The 22,836-nt window shown below is 40.6% G+C and overlaps 2 protein-coding genes across 3 annotated transcripts in view; one reads left to right on the top strand and one right to left on the bottom strand.

The window, feature by feature from the left end:
* The first annotated feature begins 5,381 nt into the window (after nt 1-5,381).
* LOC131187636 (cytochrome P450 1B1-like) lies at nt 5,382-9,291 on the top strand. The gene has a single exon (XM_058162086.1). The coding sequence runs from the start codon at nt 5,687-5,689 to the stop codon at nt 7,904-7,906; it is 2,220 nt and encodes a 739-aa protein (XP_058018069.1). The 5' UTR covers nt 5,382-5,686; the 3' UTR covers nt 7,907-9,291.
* Nucleotides 9,292-15,049: 5,758 nt separating this feature from the next.
* RMDN3 (regulator of microtubule dynamics 3) overlaps nt 15,050-22,836 on the bottom strand; it is a 35,323-nt gene continuing 27,536 nt past the window's right edge. For both annotated transcript variants that reach the window (XM_058162084.1, XM_058162085.1), the window contains exons 12-13: nt 20,984-21,064; nt 15,050-19,915 (exon numbers count right to left, since the gene is read on the bottom strand). In XM_058162084.1, the coding sequence (XP_058018067.1) occupies nt 19,850-19,915; nt 20,984-21,064 (147 nt within the window). In that variant the 3' untranslated portion in view covers nt 15,050-19,849. The remainder of the gene's footprint in view (nt 19,916-20,983; nt 21,065-22,836) is intronic.

The following is a 22,836-nucleotide window of genomic DNA, read 5'->3' as shown; positions in this document are numbered from 1 at the left end:
CTGTAAACCAAGACAACTAGACACAAGAACAGTTTTTTCCCAAATGCCATCATTCTGCTAAACGGATAATTCCCTCAACACTGTCAGGCTATTCACATTAGGCTGCATTGCTATTGCAATTGGTCTTCTCATCATTCCTGTCGCCCATCTCCTCCCACTTGTGACTGCATGACTGTAACTTTGTTGCTTGTATCCTTGCGATTTATATTGATATTTTTTCCTAGTATGATTTGATTGCTTATTGTACTGTATGATGTCACTGGGTGTTGTACCTTGTGATTCTTGATGAGTGTATCTTGTCATTTTATGTACACTGAGAGCATATACAGCAAAGACAAATTCCTTGTGTGTCCAGTCACACTTGGCCAATAGAGAATTCTATTCTATTATTCTATTTCTGCAGTCATGTGGCCAACATGACATCATGAAGCTCTGTTACCTTCCCGCCAAAGTGGTACCTATTTATCTACTCGCATTTGGCAACAGGTTGACAGGAGCTAGGGAGAGGACGGGAGCTAACCCCACTGCATATCGCTTGGGTCTCGAAGCCGGGCTGTGGCTTTCTAGCCGACAAGCCCAGCATCTTCACTGCTGAGTAACCACAATGCCCCAGGTATTAATAACTAAGATATTTTCATTAAAAATTACTTCAATATCTGTGGGATCTTTTTCTAGTGATATTATCCTTATATTTCAATCCAAAAGCAAACATAAAGTAAATCAGAATCTACTGATAGATTGCTATATAATTTGCAATAGAGTTGCAGAATTCAGCTCCAGTAATAAATATGCTTACTTACTGTTTTTACCAGGCTGCGTAATCTTACATGCAGAAAGAATAACTACGCTCATAAGGTGAGCCATTTTTTGAAAGTTTAGCACAAGCCCATCATATATGTATCTATTCCTATTTCATGCCTTTCTTCATTGTTTTTGTGCCTTTGAATCTGTCTTCACTCCTGGTGACTGCCTGGACAAATGCCTGCAGTTGGGTTACCAAGGGTTTTTGGAAGTGGTTTGCCATTGACTCTTTCCTAGAACTGAGCGAGAGTGACTGAACGTCACAGCCTGATGCCTTGGCTTAAACCATTACACCAAATTGGCTCACTGTATGCCAATACACACATCCTATTCCTAAATGGCATAAATCCAGAGTCTTCGTTAGCAGGTGTAAAAGTCCACAATAGGAAGATGAAAAGGCAAACAGAATGGAAAAAGGGATAAAGTATTAATGGATAGATGGATCTCTGAGATGTAACAGCTATTATTACTCCTGCAGGAATCCATATAGTATACATTAGCATTACAAGGGATATTTAATAAAACAATTGGATAAACCCAACAAAAAATAAAACTCTCATTAAACCAAACAAGTACTAGCAATGCAATTTAATCTGCTGCATGTCAGAACAACAAAATATGAAAAAGCAGTATTATTGTTCTATACAATATTCTTAATTCTGTGATCAGATTTCTGTAACTTAGCCATTAATTGTGCTTGAATTGTACACAAGCCTGGTAGCAATAGCAATAGCACTTAGACTTATATACGCTTTATATAAGACGCTAACACTTAAGACGCTTTATAGTGCTTTTACAGCCTTCTCTAAGGGGTTTACAGAGTTAGGATATTGCCCCCAACAATTGGAATTTTCATTTTACCTACCTCGGAAGGATGGAAGGCTGAGTCAACCTTGAGCTGGTGAGATTCAATCTGCTGAACTGCAGCTAGCTGTCAGCTGAAGTATCCTGCAGTACTGCCCTCTAACCACTGCGCCACCTCAGCTCTTAGAAAGCTAAGGGCTACAAATACTGAATTCCAAACTGCCTAGGAGGCCTTTTGGTGATTAGGCAATTTTGGCCTTTTGTGGGCTGAGGTTATGGTTGGAATGGAAGTAGTTCCTCTTTTCTATAAAATGCAAAAATGATAAATGTGGGGTTTCAATAAAACCTGTGGCTGTTAAGTTCCTCACATCAATTTCAGAAGTTTCATCTTTCTCCAACAATAATTACTGGAAAATTATTTGCATCTTTTAATGCAAACTTCATCTACCTGGGGCTCTGCAGATACGATGAACTAAACCTCAAGACTGCCCCCTTTCTTTGAAGTTGTAACCCAACACACTGAGAGGGCACCAAATCGAAATAAATAAATGTATACAGTACTGTTCCTAGTACTTGACAACCATTGTTTTTATTGCTTTGCTGGTGATGAAATACATTTTAAAGGATTTCAGATTTATCTTTAACAGTTCCCCTCTTTACCTTTCTATGTTCAGTAAAACATTTGTCACTCATTTTCTGCTTTACATAGAACATCAGGTATTAATAGTGAGTCCCCTGCGGATTTTACTCAGCTAGTTATTGCCAGTTATAGGGAGTGATGCAAGATCCAATCTGGTTCGGTCACCAGGACAGAAATAAACTGTCTGGTAATCGACCAAGTTTGGAACTTGCAACATTATCCTGGGACTTGTATATTTGCCTTCATTTGCTCATCTCTGTTTCAACGCCATTTAGCCAGTGCTATCTGAAGGCATCTGAAGGCATCAAAAAAGCACAACAAAGAATGTTCTTTCTGCACCAACTCAGAAAGCTCAAACTGTCCAAGGAGCTGCTGATACAGTTCTACAGAGGAACTATTGAGTCTGTCATCTGCACCTCTATTACTGCAACCCAACAAGAAAGACACAGACTTCAGAGGATAATTAGAACTGCAGAAAACAATTACTACCAAACTGCCTTCCATTGAGGACCTGTATACTGCATGAGTCAAAAGGAGGGCTGTGAAAATACTTACAGACCCCTTGCATCCTGGACATGTTGTTTCAACTCCTACCTCAAAATGATGCTACAGAGCACTGTAAACCAAGACAACTAGACACAAGAACAGTTTTTCCCAAATGCCATCATTCTGCTAAACGGATAATTCCCTCAACACTGTCAGGCTATTCACATTAGGCTGCATTGCTATTGCAATTGGTCTTCTCATCATTCCTGTCGCCCATCTCCTCCCACTTGTGACTGCATGACTGTAACTTTGTTGCTTGTATCCTTGCGATTTATATTGATATTTTTTCCTAGTATGATTTGATTGCTTATTGTACTGTATGATGTCACTGGGTGTTGTACCTTGTGATTCTTGATGAGTGTATCTTGTCATTTTATGTACACTGAGAGCATATACAGCAAAGACAAATTCCTTGTGTGTCCAGTCACACTTGGCCAATAGAGAATTCTATTCTATTCTATTCTATAGGTTACCACCTTTAAAGCGCTCCATGGCTTAGGACCGGGTTACTTACGGGACCACCTACTGCCACCGTTTGCCTTCCACCGACCCGTGCGCTCTCACAGAGAGGGACTCCTTAGGGTGCCGTCAGCCAAGCAATGTTGGCTGGCGGCCCCCAGGGGAAGGGCCTTCTCTGTGGGGGCCCGTACCCTATGGAACGAGCTTCCCCCTGGACTTCGCCAACTTCCGGACCTTCGGACCTTTCGCCATGAGCTTAAGACCTATTTATTTATCCGTGCGGGACTGGCATAGAATTTTAGTTGTTTTTAGGATTTTAAATTTTTAAATTAGGTTTTGGGATTTTAAAAGTACTTTTAGATTGGGCTAATTTAAATAAGTTTTTTAATTAATATTTTATTCTACTGTATGTATTTGATTGTTTTTATTTTGCCTGTACACCGCCCTGAGTCCTTTGGGAGTAGGGCGGTATAAAAAGTAAATTATTATTATTATTATTATTATTATTATTATTATTATTATTATTATTATTATTATTATTATTATTATTATTCTATTCTATTATTCTATTTCTGCAGTCATGTGGCCAACATGACATCATGAAGCTCTGTTACCTTCCCGCCAAAGTGGTACCTATTTATCTACTCGCATTTGGCAACAGGTTGACAGGAGCTAGGGAGAGGACGGGAGCTAACCCCACTGCATATCGCTTGGGTCTCGAAGCCGGGCTGTGGCTTTCTAGCCGACAAGCCCAGCATCTTGCTCAATACCTTGCTCAATAGTAGTACCTGTACCTGTGAGAGGGATCTTGGAGTCCTAGTGGATAACCATCTAGATATGAGCCAGCAGTGTGCAGCAGCTGTTAAAAAAGCCAACACAGTTCTGGGCTGCATAAACAGAGGGATAGAATCAAGATCACGTGAAGTGCTAGTACCACTTTATAATGCCTTGGTAAGGCCACACTTGGAATATTGCATCCAGTTTTGGTCGCCACGATGTAAAAAAGATGTTGAGACTCTAGAAAGAGTGCAGAGAAGAGCAACAAAGATGATTAGGGGACTGGAGGATAAAACATATGAAGAACGGTTGCAGGAACTGGGCATGTCTAGTTTAACAAAAAGAAGGACTAGGGGAGACATGATAGCTGTGTTCCAATATCTCAGGGGCTGCCACAAAGAGGGAGTCGGGCTGTTCTCCAAAGCACCTGAGGGTAGAACAAGAAGCAATGGGTGGAAACTGATCAAAGAAAGAAGCAACTTAGAACTAAGGAGAAATTTCCTGACAGTTAGAACAATTAATAAGTGGAACGACTTGCCTTCAGAAGTTGTGAATGCTCCAACACTGGAAATTTTTAAGAAAATGTTGGATAACCATCTGACTGAGATGGTGTAGGGTTTCCTGCCTGGGCAGGGGGTTGGACTAGAAGGCCTCCAAGGTCCCTTCCAACTCTGATGTTATGTTAAAAGCCCTCAGATCTTAACTGCTGAGTAACCCCAATGCCCCAGGTATTAATAACTAAGATATTTTCATTCAAATTATACACACATCTGGTAATAAAGCATAATCTCTCTTTTTTTAAAAAAATCAAGCAAATAATATGATATGAATCATACTTTTGTTTTAGCTCTAAATCTTGCTTAAAAGCAACAAAAAAAACCCGAATTCTCAGAAATCTATGCAAAACACTGCTTGTCTGTAATTACTCTGCCAAAAACAAGCCTATCAGAACACTTGAGCAATCGTCTCTACTTGGCAAGACATCTGTGATCAACAAGTTATAGAACTGGCAGGCAATGATCAAATAATATTGTTTCTTTCTTTGTGAGGAAGGTAGGAGAAGGAAATGATGGGAAAATATTTGAAGTTGTAAAATATTAAACTGTATCACCCCATTTTAGACAGTAACAATGATTGCAAGGATTGGCAGAAAATTTTGTTGCTAAGCAAGACATTTCTTAAGTGAGTTTTACCCCATTTTGACCTTTCTTGCCACAATTGTTAAGTGAATCACTGCAATTGTTAAGTTAGTTACGCGGATGTTAAGTGAATCTGTCTTCCCGCTTGATTTTGCTTGTTAGAGGGTCACAAAAGGTGATCACATGACCTGAGGACACTACAACTGTCATAAATGAGTCAGTTGGCAAGCATCTGAATTTTGATCACATGACCACAGGGATGCCACAATGGTCCCAAGTGTGAAAAATGGTCCTAAGTCACTAGAAACGGTCACTAAATGAACTGTTGTGAATCAAGAATTACCTTTATAACAGTGCGTCATATGGTAAATATTTTAATAAGAATATAGTCAGTTCTCCCAGTGCCCAATCATCTGCCCAAGGAGGCCCAGTAGGACCTGGTTTATATTAGGTTTACCTGCTCTAGCCTGTACACAAGTCTACTTAGTATACTTGTATCCCATTTCATAGAGAGGAAAAAATGAGGCTGCTAGTCAAAAAAAAACTGCAGGAATCTCAGCAGCAAAGCCATGGCTCTTGGCCTGTAGGCAAAGCTTCAAGTCCTCTTCTTCCTTTGCTGGTTTTGGTCACTGCTCTCCAGTCACGAAAGCAGCAGCCTTCCAAGGCAGCCAAAGGTGCCTGGCAGCGTCCAGCCACTCTCCCCGCCCGCCCTTTGCTCTTGCTGTGGGGATTGAGGCCTGTCTGGCAGGAAGCGGGCTTTGGAAAGCTGCACGCATTCCTGACGTGCTGGTTCGGCCTGCTCTTGCTATTCTCTCTGGAAGGGAAGCAGGACATGGCTGCGCACAGGGGACTTTGGGACCATCACAAAAGGGGGAGAGGAGCGGGAGGAGGAGGAGGAGGAGGAGGAGGGAGACAGGCTCGCCTCGGCACACACCCCCTTAGACGGCTTATAAAATCACGACGGACCAGCCGTTACAGCAAAAGCCGGGGGGCAAAAGGAAAGCCCCCGCGCCCTCGGGCTCAGAGTCGTTGCTTCTCCCGCAGGCATCTCGGGCGCAGAGAAGGAAAGGCGGGGGCATACAAGTTCCTCTCCCCCTTATTAGAAACCCAAAGGGCCACAACGATGGCGCAAAGCGAGGACAGACGGGGCGGGGAGCCCGCCGCACTCTTCCAAAGCGCCTTGCAGCTGGCGTTGCTGCTGTCTTGCGCCCTCCTGCTGTACTTCTGGGCGCGGAAGCGGTCGGCGGCTCCGGGCAAGCCTCTTCCCGGTCCCGTCGGATGGCCGCTGGTCGGCAACGCCCTGCAGCTGGGTCGCCTGCCTCACCTCACTTTTTGCGAGCTGGCCGAGCGCTACGGCGACGTCTTCCAGCTCCGCCTGGGCTTGCGCTCCATCGTGGTGCTCAACGGCGAGGCGACCATCCGGCAGGCGCTGGTGCAGCAAGGCGGGCCCTTCGCCGGCAGACCCGACTTCCCCTCTTTCCGGATTGTCTCCGGCGGGAAGAGCGTGGCTTTCGGACGCTACACCGAGCGCTGGCGGGCGCAGCGGCGGGTGGCGCAGGCCACGCTGCACGCTTTCTCGACGGCCAACGCGCCCAACAAGCGGCTCTTCGAGCAGCACGTGACGGCCGAGGCGCAGGAGCTCATCGACGGCCTGGCGAAGCTGAGCCAAGGCGGCCTTTACGTCAACCCGCTGCCGCTGCTGACCGTGGCCAACGCCAACGTGATGTGCGCCCTTTGCTTCGGCCAGCGCTACAGCCACTCCGACGTCGAGTTCCGCGAGCTGCTGGGCAGGAACGACCGCTTCGGCCAGACGGTGGCGGCGGGCAGCTTGGTGGACGTCCTGCCCTGGCTGCTCTACTTTCCCAACCCGGTGCGCAGCGTCTTCCGCGACTTCCAGGCTATCAACCTGGAGATGCTGGAGTTCGTCCGCTCCAAAGTGGCGCAGCATCGGCTCTCTTTCCAGCCCGGCTCCCCTCCCCGTCACATTAGCGATGCCATGCTGGGCCGCATGGAGCAGGGCCCCGGGGGCAAAGAAGGGCCCCTCGGGGACTACGTGGAAGGCACGCTGAGCGATCTCTTCGGCGCCGGTCAGGACACCATGTCGGCTGCTCTCGCTTGGCTGCTGCTGCTGCTTCTGAAACACCCGCGGCTGCGAGAGCAGTTGCAGGCGGACCTGGACCGCGTGGTGGGTCGCGAGCGGCTTCCGACGGCTGACGATCGCGCCTCCCTGCCTCGCCTGGAAGCCTTCCTCTACGAGACGCTGCGCTATTGCACTTTCGTTCCGGTCACCATCCCGCACGCCACCACCGCCGACGTGTGCCTGGACGGCTTCCACATCCCCGAGGGCACCGTGATCTTCGTCAACCAGTGGTCCGTCAACCACGATCGGGTCCGCTGGAAAGACCCGCACGTTTTTGACCCGACCCGGTTCTTGGACGTCCAGCAGGAAACTTTGGACCGGGACCTCGCCTGCCGCGTCATGGTGTTCTCGATGGGCAAAAGGCGCTGCATCGGGGATCAGCTCGCCAAGCTGCAGCTCTTCCTCTTCACGGCCATCCTTTTGCACCAGTGCGATCTGACGGCCAACCCAGCCGAAGAGATAAGTCCCACTCCGTGGAACAGCGAGCACGGGCTGGTTCTCAGGCCCCTGCCCTACACCTTATCGGTCACCAGGCGAAGCACTTCCCGGGCCGAGGAGGACAGGAGCCGGAGGAACACCGACACCGCCTGCCCTTCTTAGCGCCACCCGCGACCTGCCTTGCAGAAGCGTCTTTAATTCTGCAATAAGCGCCCTGGCGGGAGAATCGGTTGACTTTCCTTGACTTAACGTTTCTGAAATCAGCGTCTTTACTTATTCCGGGTGCCTTTACCAGCAGCGGGAACTCAGACATAGGAAGTCCTCCGTCAAAGGAAATTTCAGCTGGGCTCGTTCCCCCCCCCCCCCGACTATTAACTCTGAAAGTGATCAAAGCAGTTGAATTGGTGTCCCCTTCTCTATATCCTAAAAAAGCCTTCTCGGTCTGATGCTGCTGCGCTTGCTGTGCTCAGTTGCAACTGCTTCACTATGAGCTGTGGGGAGACTGCAAATTTGATTTACAAATAAATAGCAATGTAGACAATACTTTTTTACTCTCTTTTATCCCTTGCCCTACTCTGTAAACTTGGATAGAGAATAAGATAGGAAATTAATTGTATGCATTCCTTTTCCTGTCCAAAATATCACACAAAATGCAGAATTTTCTTGCATACAATCCAGCCCAGCCTTCATCCATGTTTTTTTTTTTTTTGGTGGGGGGGAAACCATAAGTAGAAAGACCCAGGCTTAAATGATTGTTCAGTTCACACAGTAGGAATAGAATAGATTTAATCCACTTTTCGCCTTCTGCAAGTGATTGCAGGGATTGAGGAAAGAATATGGGTTAACTGGGTTTTTTGGAGTTGGCCAACACATAAATTTAGATAAATAGCTAATATTAGAATTGAATTCTATAGTGAAAAGATGTTCATGCATATTCATTGGTTGAAGTGTGAGTAGAAACTACAGGTAGTCCTCAACTTACAACAGTTTGCTTAGTGACCGTTCAAAATTACAACAGCACTGAAAAATAGTGACCGGTTCTCACACTTACGACTATTGCAGCATCCCCATGGTCACATGATTTACATTTGGATGCTTGACAACTGACTCATATTTATGACCGTTGCAGTCTCACAGAGTCGCATGATCACCTTTTGCGAACTTCTGACAAACAAAGTCAGTGGGGTGATTCACTTAACAAATGTGGCAAGGAGAGTCGTAAAGTGGTGCAAAACCCACTTAACAAATTTCTCACTTAACTATATAAATGTTGGGCTGAATTGTGGTTGTAAGTTAAAGACTATATGCATATCTACTTATTTGCTAGCCAAACATTTAAAAGTTTTGTACAACAGCAGTTTTTAAATTTGAGTGCAAAGTAGTAAAAAAGCCTAAACCATTGAATCTTAAAACATTTCATTATTCTGCTTGAAGTATTATTTTCTTAGGTTGTTGTATGATAATATTCAAATCTCAAATTACTTTGCACTTTTAAAACATGTGATTTAATGTCCCTGAATAAAGTTTTTTTTTTCCTTTTTCACAAATGTTTACAGGTAGTCCTCGACTTACAACCATTCTTGTAGTGACCGTTCAAAGTTACAACAGCACTGAAAAAAAGTGACCGGTTCTCACACTTACGACTATTGCAGCATCCCCATGGTCACATGATTTACATTTGGATGCTTGACAACTGATTCATATTTGTGACAATTGCAGTCTCACAGAGTCGCATGATCACCTTTTGCGAACTTCTGACAAACAAAGTCAATGGGGTGATTCACTTAACAAATGTGGCAAGGAGAGTCGTAAAGTGGTGCAAAACCCACTTAACAAATTTCTCACTTAATTATATAAATGTTGGGCTGAATTGTGGTTATAAGTTAAAGACTATATGCATATCTACTTATTTGCTAGCCAAACATTTAAAAGTTTTGTACAACAGCAGTTTTTAAATTTGAGTGCAAAGTAGTAAAAAAGCCTAAACCATTGAATCTTAAAACATTTCATTATTCTGCTTGAAGTATTATTTTCTTAGGTTGTTGTATGATAATATTCAAATCTCAAATTACTTTGCACTTTTAAAACATGTGATTTAATGTCCCTGAATAAAGTTTTTTTTTTCCTTTTTCACAAATGTTTACAGGTAGTCCTCGACTTACAACCATTCTTGTAGTGACCATTCAAAGTTACAGCACTGAAAAAAGTAACTTACGACCGTTTTTCACATTTACGACGATTGTATCATTGCCATGGTCACATGATTAGAATTTGGCCACTTGGCAACTGGCATATATTTACAACGGTTGCAGTGTCCCGGGTCATGTGATCACCTTTTGCAAATTTTCTGACAAGCAAAACAATGGGGAAGCCAGATTCACTTAACAACTGTGCTACAAACTTAATGTTGTGCCTGTGCCCCCCCCCGAGCCGGCCCTGCTGCCAGAAAGTGACTTGGACAGTGAGGGGGAAGGGCCGTCAGGACTTACCTCGGGAGCACCGGCTTCCCTGGCTCAGCTCCAGGAGCCAGAAGCAGGCCAGGTGAAAGAGATAATGAGGCCTCCATCCCCTGACTCTTCCCCCCCCCCCGGCCACGCCTGCAGACCCATCCGACAGCAATCAGACATGGTTGAATCCTAGGTTTCATAGGCAGGAGAGGAGGGAATAACAGAAGCAAGGGTGAGGTAGGCCTAGGAAGTGCTGAGTCATGGAGCCACACCCCACAGGATATAAAAGGTATCCAGAGCTGCTGTGTCTCATTGTAACAGGCATATCCACTGATTGATTAGAGCTGAAGTTTGTGACTCACCAGCGTCGTGGAAAATAATGAGGGCTCCTGGCAGACGCTGGCTCTTTTGTCGCCAGAGCTGATAGTGCCGGCTAATTAAGCCATCATTCGGACGGAGGCGGAGGAGGACAGAACACTTAGCTACAATGATTCAATTAGTAACTGTGGCAAGAAAGGATGTAAAATAGAGCAAAACTCATTTAACAACTGTCTTGCTTAGTAATTGAAATTTGGGCTCAATTGTGGTCATAAGATAAGGATGTATATTCTTATACAGACTAGCGAAAAAGACTATGGTAGAGTATATCTAAGACATTGACCTAATTTGTATACCATACATCATACATCACACATCACACATTGGTTTGTTTTATTTTGGTTTAGCGTGCTGTGAGAACCAGTGGATCATGGTTTATTCAAACTATGGTTCAACCAATCATATAATGAGCCAACCCAGTTACAAAGTTGAGATGGAAAAGAATTAGGAATTATTTTAGAGTAGTTAGACCAGTGGTGAAATGCTACCAGTTCGCACCAATCTAGGCAAACCGGTAGTGATAAAAGCTACCTGTTGGTCGGAAATACTGCTTCAGACGAACAGGTAGCTTTTATCACTACCAGTGATCAGTTGTGCCGTGCTATTTATATTTGCTAGAAAGCAGGAAATCCTGCTTTCTAACTAATCTAAATCACGTGCCACAGCTGTTCCCCCCTGTTGTTCTACTTATGTTGTTAAGCCTCTTTTTTTCACGCAAAGCGTACATTTGGTGCGCACTGCACATGTATGTATGCAGTGTGCTTTTGGTGCACACTGCATGCACATATGTGCAATGCGCTTTTGGTGCACACTGTGCATGCGCAGGCAGTGAACTGGTGGCAATCCACAGAGGTTTTTACCTCTGAGTTAGACCATTATTTATTATCTGTCTTACTGGGAGAACTGTTCTAGCCTGAAAGCTAAAATGCACATGCACACATAAACACTTATACCTGGTGTGCACGTGCACTCATGATGCAAACAGTGCTAATTCATTATTTGGGATGTTCCAAGTTTAAATCTAAGCAATCCACTAAACAATTTGACAGGGTTTCTGCTTACTCCTTACTGCTCTCTTTCTTACATATATTCACAGGTAAGTGAAGAAAACTGTAAAAACTTTTGTCAGAAGAATTACCTAGATTCTGGAACAAGTCCTAATGCTTCAAGTGAGACTTATTCAAATGGAAAGGTGCAATTTGTAAATTCCCAATGTAAGAATTTTATTTAGAGTCCAAGCACAAATATTGTATTAATCCCTCCCCTTCAGTTTTAGAAGAAGCCTTATTAAGGCAGCTTCTTGTTGTTAATTGCGAAGTCGTGTCCGACCCATCGCGATCCCATGGACAATGTTCCTCCAGGCCTTCCTATCCTCTACCATCCTCTGGAGTCCATTTAAACTCACACCTACTGCTTCAGTGACTCCATCCAGCCACCTCATTTTCTGTCGTCCCCTTCTTCTTTTGCCCTCAATCTTTCCCAGCATTAGGCTCTTCTCCAGTGAGTCCTTCCTTCTCATTAGGTGGCCAAAGTATTTCGGTTTCATCTTCAGCAGCTTACAGTAAAGAATTAATTATAAAATTGTAATAGAAATAATGCCAGATAAAATTGCATCCTCTTCTTCCAGTAATAGAAGTCAATAAAAAGCTTAACAATTCTAACCTCCCTAAAGTTGGTTTACCATTCCAGTTTTATCATTATTCAGAGATTACTGGTGGGAGTAACATGGTGTAGAGTGTTGCAATAACTTGAACATACTAGCAAAAAACCACAGAAGGACTCTGTTGTTCTTTGGAGCCAGTCCAATAACAATCCTCTGAGCAATTGTATCTGCCTAACTCTGGAACCTGCCTGCCAATGTCTTTTTTTTTCCAGGCAGTTGCAGAGACATTGAAGCTTCCCATGGGTGTTCCTCTGTGATGACGATGTGTCTTGAGTCAACTCTCTGGAGCTACCACTGGAGAGAACATCTGTGTCCTTTTCACAGTGGAGAAATTAGGAATTTGAATCAACATGTCAGGCATTTTTGGCATGCAAATCATATTATGATAAAGTTTGGCAGCCAATGATCATAAAGTGAAATTACATTTCCTTTTAAAAGGTCAAATGGAATACTAATACTAGTCTTTACTTCATATAGAATATCACAGAGACAGATTAGTTAGCAAGTGTCTAAATAAACACATCCTTCAAAAATACTAAAGTGGGATTGGAATTTCGTTCCTGAACAATATTTTACTCTGCTTGTTTTCTTCAAATGGATCTTTCACATATTTTGTAAAAATTGATCTTTAGCAGAGTATGTTCAGGGAAATGGTTAAAATACATCGATGCAAAATGATCCTGCAATTAATGTATACAGGCAAATGCTGAAATCATCATTACTTTATCAACAGATATGCCTGCCAGAGTGGCTGAAACGGGAGGAAAGGGACTGCTTTTTCCTGAATACTTCCTTTCTGAACAACAACAAAAAACTCTGATGGTTTCAAAGCAAGAATAAAAGCTGAACAAAAGAATTTTTAGCACAAAGTTCCAGAAAACAAACTTGATAACTATTGAAAAATTTGTAACTGGACTCTTGTTATCAGTGTACAAATTCTAAATGGGAATTTAGCTAATAAAATGCATGTTCTGTTATGGGAAATAAAGCAGTGCTCACTTTTGCAAAAGTACATTACATCATCCAACATAGAAATAATAAAGAAATAAAAATTAAGTGGTAAGAATGATCAGGCAGAAATTATACATTAGGATCTCTTTAAAAAGCCTGTGCTCCAAAAGGCTTTTGCAGAAATACAGGTCTAGTCTATGGAAAGAAAATAAAGGCTTGTAACAGGTCAGGTGGAATTTTTAAAATGCTCTCGTTTATTAGAAATACTACCACCCAAAGTAAATTAGAAATGTTGGTGGGGAAAAAAGTGACTAGAATAGAAGCAATCTCAATCTCATGACTGGTTCATTAGTTCAAGGTATATTTCCAAGACGAAAAATACACCATGATTTACAATGAAATCTGAGTTTTAAAAATTAAGCTATTACAATGTACTGTAAACTTCCAAAAATATCTTTACATTTTTGTATCTTGAATTATAAGGAAAATGTTTGGCATAATCAACAAGTGAGTAGTTTATGGTCTATAGAAGGGATGTGAAACTGACGGCCCGCAGACCAAATGCGTCATGCGCAGGCTATGCCCACCTTAGCTCCATGAATGGCAAAAACGTCACAAAATGTCACACGATGGCAATGTGATGCCACGGGTTTGACACCCGTGGTCTATAGTATATCCCTAGGATATTTATGATGATTCGTGTGCAATATTCCTCAGCTCGCCATAATGTAATCTATTTTTCTGAAAACTCTATAAATACCACTCTGTGCCATGTTTCTATAGAGTACCCAGTTCTGACTAATCAAGATGAGTTATTGTTCTGTTACGGAGAAAGAGGAAGATTTTAAGGCAGCAGGATATGCTGATCTCCACGTTCAATCTTGCTATTTTGTTTTCCCGAATTCAATGTTTTATCACCTGATGCTATTTCCTAAACAACGTGAAGAGCATCTACGGATTCCCATTCAAGAACTGGTCCACATTCCGTGGAATAAAGCCAAAGCCCAGAATTGGTTCGTTGTTTTTGGAACAACAATGGCTTGATTCCACTGATAATAGCCTGTTGGAAGCTAATTAAATCCAGATTATTCTAGAAGTTTAGGGTGTATTGTGCATCAGGGTTGCATTGCATGATTTTAATTGCAATTTAAGTTTTAACTTTCACTGTTTTAGTATTGTATTGTATAATTGTTGAGAGTCATGAGGAAGCCAAGACTAATAAGCTGTGGTGTATAATTTTTATAGTTTATTTATAGTTTTTTATATTGTCCATCCAATTGTGATCAGAGCGTCATAGTTGGATAGATATGTAGCAGCATTAGAAAGGCAAATGTCACTGAGATAGAATTTATCTCCTGTTTCCATATACTAGGATCAAGACAAATGGAGGGGCTACAGTAGATATTCTGTATCTTTGCGACAGCCACACTACATACATCAGTGTTGTTAATTATGGATATAAACAATGAGAATATTTTTGAAATCATATTGGTTGTTTATATTATCTTAATCAAGTTACAGATTATTGTATTGTTCAAAAGAGCTTTTTTTTAGGAAGTCCAAAGGAAAATCAATGAAAGTAATATCTTTCTTTGTCTAGGGAGACAAAGTCATCCAGATGCTTTTTTAAGAGGTAACTGGACATTCTGGCTTTTCTTTGCAGATGTTTAGCCTCTGATGAGAAGCTTCTTCGATGAGAAGTGAAACTTCTTCAAAGAAAAGTCCAGTTGCCTCTTGAAAAAAGCACCTTTGGGATAATATCTTTCTTCTTCTTCCAATGCAAATATCCTATGAGTAGAACCCCATATATTGGGCCTTGGGATCCAAGCTACAATCACATATAGAATAAACAGTGCACATATTTTTAGTGTTTTAACTTTTATTTCAAATAAAATTGTGTTGAAATTTAAATTACTTTACAGTCAATTCATATATTAACTTTTTTTAAAGCACAAAAGTACGATTAGGAAATTTTTATGGAGACTTTTTTGCTGTCTTTAAAGAGATTCATAGTAAATATCTCAATGTCAGTAATTCAATATTTTTTTTCTATTACCATTTTCACCTTAATTTTTCGGAGCCTACAGTGGGGAGGCAGTGCATTTGTAAAGTATTCCCCGCCCTTAATTTCACAGTTAATCAGCAAAATTAGTCACACATTCATGTTTTTTCCTGACAGAAGGCTGCTCAAAATACACCTTCTAAAGAAAAAGAATCAGTACTTTCCCAAGTTCTCTCCTCTGTAATTGCATCTCATTCAAGATACTTAATTACACAGGCATCTTTTGAGGTTTGGAACACTAACTAAAACATTCTTCTCAAAGCAAAGGAGTAGATACAATTATAAGAAAAAGTTTCCTTGCATTAATGCAAATTATGTAGACACTGTAGCCTGAACAACATATCAAGCTTTTTCTTCCAGCCTTCAAAACTCTAAACTAATTCCACCTGACTACATCTTCTCCAATGCAGTTATTCTTAGGGGAAAGGCTGTTGGAGTCTTAACTACATGCAGAAAGCAATCAGTAGGCAATATTCTGCCTACACAACTACTGTTGAATTTAGTCATATCAAATATCTTCTTTTAATCAAAAATACCATCCATTCACTGTTGACTAGATCTAGAATTTAACACTTATAAAGATAATAGTTTGCCAATCCAGCATCAAGGACTGATACTTTTAATTTCCTAATGTCATTGCCTTTGCTGTTGTGACAGTTACTTTAGAATCCATCCTACATTAGTTTGGTTGTATGCAATGTTAAAATATTTGTAAGGCAATCCAAGAGTATCATATAACACAAATGCTTTCACACATTTGTAAATTAATAGTGTCAACAAATATGGAATCATTCAAGGTCCTAATTCAGAAGAATTCATATGGAATGTGAAAATGTGGCAAAATCAGCAAAGTATACTTCAGTCCAGTGCAAAACCCATACATATTAACTCAGTGGGAAGTCTGAATGAGTCTAGACATGGGTAGTAGGATATAGCACTGCAGCTTTCTAATATAGGGTTTTTCTCATTTTTTATAAATGCTTTTTAGACTTTTCTAAAAAGTATTAAAAGGCAACACTTTTGGTCATTAGATAAATTCTCACATTTTTATACTTAAAATGTAAACTGTATTCCCATGAATTAGAAAAGCAGCCGCAGCTCATCCATTGTCATGATTCCCAAAGAACTAACCTGGGAATGTTTGACTGCCTTAATAAAGACAAAATGTAACTCTAGAGACTGCAGAACAAAGAAAATCTATATGAAAATTTTTAAGATGAAATCAGGAATTCTTTAGTTGTAGTCTGCAGCCTGCTGCTAGTCCTGGAGTCTTTTGGCTTAAAGGCAAAGATAACCAAGTATATATATAAAACCAAGGATGGTTTCTGAGGATTGAGGATGGAGTCTTTATCAAACCAGGTTGTAAGTCTCTGACCAACTACACCACCATTATTTTTCTCTAAATGTTTGCCTGCTACATGAGGTTTTTACAGGCGCTTTGTCTCAGGCCATGACTGATTATTAGAATGTATTAATTTTGATAATGAGCCTGGTTCTAAAATGGTATTAAAATAGGCAGCTGACGCTTTGATTAGTTGACATAAAACATTTACACAACTTGCCATTCCAATAATATGCAGTGCACAAACATGTACCAGTAGACTGGTCAACTTCTTAAATGTCAGGTATTTGCGTGTTCACTTTGGCTACAATCTTTAAAGCAGAAGGAACAGTTAATTAACTGCAATCACAAACCAGCCAGTTATATAAAATGATATAAAACATCATTACACAATGAGATATAAGTTCTCCTAAGTCAAAACAGAAAAATAAGCTTTGGAAATTATGCAAATGGCAAGGTTATATCTCAAAACTCAATTCTAACATAGAATAAAAATGCTAAATAAATGCAGAGTTCTGAAAGCAAATATTAACAAAGCTAATTGACATTGGCATGGGCTGCTTCTTCTCTGCAAACAAGGCCACAGATTTAGCAAGAGATTCTTCAGATCAATGTTTCTTAACCTCAGTGACTTTAAGAGGTGTAGATTTTAACTCCCGGAATTCGCCAGCCAGCATGTTGGCTGGAGAATTCTGAAAATGCCTCTTAAAATTTCCTAGGTGGAGAAACGTTGCTTTAGATGAACATCTCAGTGCTTCAATCAGAATAAAATTTCTGCATCAAACAGAAATTGCTTCTGCACATTTTGAACCTAATACTGAAAGGATTTGCATGAAAAAGCAATAAAGTATAGGTATTTTTCTTTCTTCTCAGCAAGGAGAAGATTCTTTGCCCTTAGAACATGCCACACATTTAATTTTGTAAGACTTCGAATTGAATATACTCTGCACCTCGTTAGAATATAAAACAAACCAAGGTACAAAAACATGGTATGTTCCACAAGGAATTTCTCCTCCACCCAACAAAATGAGGATATCAACAATAGCTGGCTATATAGAAGCCTGCATGGGAAATGAAGCTGGGGGAATTTGGTCTTACATTACCGGAGTAAAATAAATATGTTTTTTTAAAATATGAATTATTATATTAGGGATTCATATGTCTTGTAAAAATATTTAAATATTATACTTCTTCAAATTTAATTTTGGGAGCTCCACTAAACAATGTAAAGGTTATTATTGAAGATATGTAAGGAAATCCACTTGTTTAAAAGCTTGCAGCATATTCTCAGCACTTGGTCATATAAACATTATACTACTCCCCCTGCAAAAATTTTTATAAGTTTTATAACCTTAACAGCATCACATTTCTTTGTAATCTAAATGAACTTGGGCTTTACATTGTTGGTTTGGAAGCATACAGTACTTATAAGATAGGTTCTAGATGTTTTTGGTTACAAATTGAAGAAACAGGGAAAACCCATTATTTTGGACTAAAATACTGTTTTTTGTTCCACTTTATTTTTAAAATTAAAAAAACCAATATAAGGGTAATGGAATATCCATCTTTATGAGAAGGGATAAAATTCCTGCAAGTTGTTTTTGATCTCATCGTACAGAAATGTCCAACATGGCAGAGTGTATTAAACCTCATTGTAATAATATAGCTATCATTATTATGAAATGATGGTTTCAAAAATATCTGCCAAAAATCAAAGTACACATAGAAAACAGTTATATTGCATTCTGGAAAATTGTTTGGTCTACAACAATTGGAAACCCAGTGGTTACATAATTCCATCTCATCTTCACTAATGTTATCTATGTTACATACATCTCTGACTCAATTCAGCTTATTAGCCTATAGAATTTCTTCACATATATGTGGTCCCTCTCTTTTTCATATTTTTTTTCAATATAATTTTCTTTCCATGCTGTACACTTTAATAAACATATGATCCCCAGAATTGCAGAGAATGTACTTTCTCTGCAATCCTGGAGGGGAATGCATTGTTATGTATTTTTAAAGCCCTGCAATTGAAGCAAATTCTTCTTTTTTGTGTTGTGCTTAACAGTGTTTAATTGTTCTTTCTGGCAGTAATGTTATTTCTTTCAAAAAATATTTAAGAACTAGAAGGAGGACCTCTCAGTCTCTGGACGTGCTGCAGATGGGTGATCTATGCTATTCCAAGAAAGGATGGCACACCAGGCCCCAACCTTTACCCTGTCAACTAGTAAACAAACATTAATAAAGTATTTGAACATTAAAAGATTAATAGGTTTGCACTTCAACAGAATATTTTTCATTGTTATGATGGATAATAACTCTAATTTCCTGAATAGTAACATACGGTAATTTAATTAGCATTCTTACTTTTATATTATTAAACCACACCTAAATTTGCATTTTATAAGTCACATGGAACAGCATCGGTAGATTTTACCATGTCACTCCCTCAACTTTTCAAATATTTGTGTCATATGCCACATATATTCTTACACATAAAACCAACAAACAAATGAAATAAATAGCAGACATAGGAATTAATATACTATTCGGCAAAGATAATCAATTTTCCCCAAAGGCCATGATCTATTGGTTCATCCCACATTAGATACAACTCAGGCAATATATTAACAATCTTTCATGATATTTCTTTAAATTAAAACAATCATGGAAGAAACTCAGAGCTATGATACTAGAAGGGGAAAATCAAAGCATTTCCTCACTAGATGTTTCTTTTCAGTCAGTGGCATTCCAAACTACTCTTTGCTCTCTAAGAACAAAATATAGTATAAGCACCCAGCAGATGTTTCAAATGACATGAACAAAGCACTTAGGAGCCCCTATAAGGAGTAATTTGATCAAAAGTAAAAACAAGTGAAAGGGATGCTATATTGCTATAAATAATTCTACCTATTTTATGATGCTATCTCAATTTTCCCAGAAATTGTTGAAAAAAAATGTATGTACTGGAGATTTCTGGATGGGTATTACTCCAAAGGCAGCATGGAAAAAATACTAATGGATTTGCCAGCATCTATTCTACAAACGGGTAAACACAGGCGTTAATTAGGATCTTCTTATTTTGTAATAAGGGAGAGCGCTGAATTACATTTCTTTAACTATTTGGTATTGCCGGTTACAATCTTTGAGAAAGAAGTGGTGAAACAGTAGATTCCTTTCCCCCCCCCCCGCTGTGTGGTTTGTTTTGAAGCCTAGTTTGAGCCATAGTGAGATTATTTTTATACTGGAATTTTCTTCACTGCTCATTGTAGGACGCAGTATTTAGGACCATCTCTTCCATTTCTCTGCTGCCTTCTGCATCCTAAAGAATGGGAGAGAAACATTTATGAATCAATGCTAGGAAGTAATTTATGATTAATTTTATGAGCCATGCAGTCCTGAGGATCCACAGTCACGTAATTGAGAACTAGGTGCTTGGCAGCTTGTTCACACTGTTGCCAAATTCCGTCCAATTGCCATTTGCAATCTTCTCTGTCGACTTCCCCAGAAAGTCAACGGAGAAGCCAGCAGGGAAGGCTGTAAGCTGCTGCCACCTGCCAAGAGGACTTCCTCTGGTTTCAGGAGGCTGGCTGAAAGAGCTTCCTGACGATCCTCAGCAGAAATACAAACAGACATGTAGCTTAAAATCTTTCTCTCCCTGCCTCTACAGAGTTTTCCACAGATGCAGGGAGCGAAGGACCCCAAACATTACCCAGACACCTCAGGGAAAGCTGATCTACATGGGAAAGACAAGAATATCTATAGTAGTATTAACATACAGTAGTCTGAGAAGAGCCAGATTTTGGAAATACTGCAGAAGCAACAGGCTCTTATAAGAGAAAAAGAGACTAAAATGTCACAAGCTGTCCCAGGTAAGGCAGGGAGTGGGGGACAGGCTAGAACTGAAAAAGGCAATTTATAATTCATGGAAGACCATCTCAGGGATGATAAGATTTTGTAGGGCTCCCTCTCTCCCAACTTATGAAGAAAGACCGTCCACAAGCAGATAAATTTTGCTGACAATGTTTTTAAGGCAGAATTAAAAAAGTCCACTGCAGATATTCAAGAGAAATAAGAAGTCTTTTCCTGAGTAATGTTTCAATTATAGCATCCCATTTGCCCTTTTTCTAGCCGAAACATTTTCTTAGACCTGGAAGCTTTTGTTTTTCTTCCAGAGGGAGCAATAGGAAGAGAAAACTACAATTAAAAAGAAAACATTCAGCCAAGTGGCGAATAGGGGAAAGGGCCTCCAGTGACATGAAGTATTCAGGCCAAAGGGCATAGCACTTCTTCTAACATTTCCTTTCTTTTCTTTTTCCCACCACCCCTCATCCCAGTGGATTGCGCTGTAAACCCTTAACTGTTTTCAAAAATGAATAAAAACCGCTACCTCTTTTGTGATAACTGGTAACTCTGAGGCCAGAGTCAACCAATGTGCAGCTTTAGAATTATCCCCCAGTTCCTTGTAGCACTGTAAAAGGAGGAAAAGAGAAAAATCAAAACAATGGGATATTTTTCTTTTTTGCAGCTAATAAGAAATATGTTTACTTGTTTCAAACATTAATATTGTGCAAGTGGAAGAATCGTAGCCTTTCCTGATCGTTGCAGTACAGAGCAGCTAGGCAACACCTTTATCTAACATACATTTACCCCAGATACAGTCCACTGAATAAAATAGAGCAGGGTTGTTCAACCTTGGCAACTTTTAAAACTTGTGGACTCCAACTCCCAGAATTCCCCAGCCAGTTGGATAACCCTGAAATAAAGCAGGCAAAGGGTAGTGTATTGACTTTCACAACAAGCCCACGTTTGTCAGAAAGAAGTTTAATTTTCAATCCTTTTTAGGGCCAGCTTTTCTTTATGAAACCTGTTGCTTCTTTCTCCGTGTACTTTATTGCACAGATTCTCAAATAAAGGATCACAACCCCTGGGAAGATGCATAGAAATTGGGATGGCGACTGAGGGTGATTGGCCATGTTTACTGTGTTGCTAAAGATAACACCAAAGCTCCCTTTTGATGGCATTTGCAGCAACAGCTCCTGCAGCAGCCCTTAGTTCCAGCTGCATGCTACCCAAGGCCATATGGGACTGAAACAGGGGTGAAAACCAGCAGGTTCTGACAGGTTCTGGAGAACCAGTAATGGAAATTTTGAGCAGTTCAGAGAACTGGCAAATACCACCTTTGGCTGGCCCCACAGTGGGGTGCGAATGGAGATTTTGCAATATCCTTCTCTCAGGAGTGGGGTGGGAAGGGAGATTTTGCAGTATCCTTCCCCTCCCATGCCCACCAAGCCCCACCACGCCCACCAAACCACGGCCACAGAGCCAGTAGTAAAAAAATTTAGATTTCACCACTGGACTGAAGCACTTTTGCCTAGTCTGAACTTTCTGTTTTTTTAAGGACACCTCTTCCTTGGCTTCTTCCTGAGGGAGGCTTCAGGCTAGGTTTAGTCTGCAGGCCCATTTCAGGCAGCCTAAGAGTGCTGATCTCCCATCAGGAGGCACTGTTCTCATGCATTCCCAGCTGGGTCACTGCTACACCAGGCTCCCACTCTGCCTGGTAAATCAACAGCTGTCTTGTCCAGACAGAGCATAAACCATGTTAGGCATTTTGCTTTATTCATAGACTAAAACCGTCAACATCTATCTAATGATAAATAAATTCATACAAATGATTGCTTTTAGGGATCCCAACACTAAAAAGATTGGAAACACCCCTCCCTTGCATTCTCACACATGGATAAACCGCTTTATCATACAATTTTATAGAACAGAGACATTTTGAACTTCAGCTGAAGAAGTTTTAAGAAGAGAATGATGATTCAGCAGAGACAGACTTGTTTGGATTGTAGCTTACAAGTTACAGGTAGGGAAAAAAAACCAAAAGCATCTTTCAGATTTATATGTGAGTCATACTTGAATTACAAAACCAGCCTTATGACTTGAAATGTTAATATTTGGATTTATTCTTTGGAAGGTTATACCTGAGAATTTGTCTACCAAGATGTTTTTCTACACTGAAGATGATAGACTCCTGTTCAAGAAATAGGTCATTCAGAATAAGTAATATTTTCCTGCAATTTTGTAAATATCTATTTATAAAGTGCTTCAAGATGCAATTCACATGCACCAACAGTCTACCACAACTCAGAATGTATCTCTGCAATTACCCTATATAGGCAAAGGTATTTATGAGACCTTACAGTCTGACATCCTCATTTACATGCCCCATTAATATATATA

The sequence above is a fragment of the Ahaetulla prasina genome, chromosome 1, assembly GCF_028640845.1.
Source record: "Ahaetulla prasina isolate Xishuangbanna chromosome 1, ASM2864084v1, whole genome shotgun sequence".
Classification (NCBI taxonomy): domain Eukaryota; kingdom Metazoa; phylum Chordata; class Lepidosauria; order Squamata; family Colubridae; genus Ahaetulla; species Ahaetulla prasina.
Note: the sequence above shows the minus strand (reverse complement) of the source record. Positions and strands in the feature narration are given on the sequence as shown.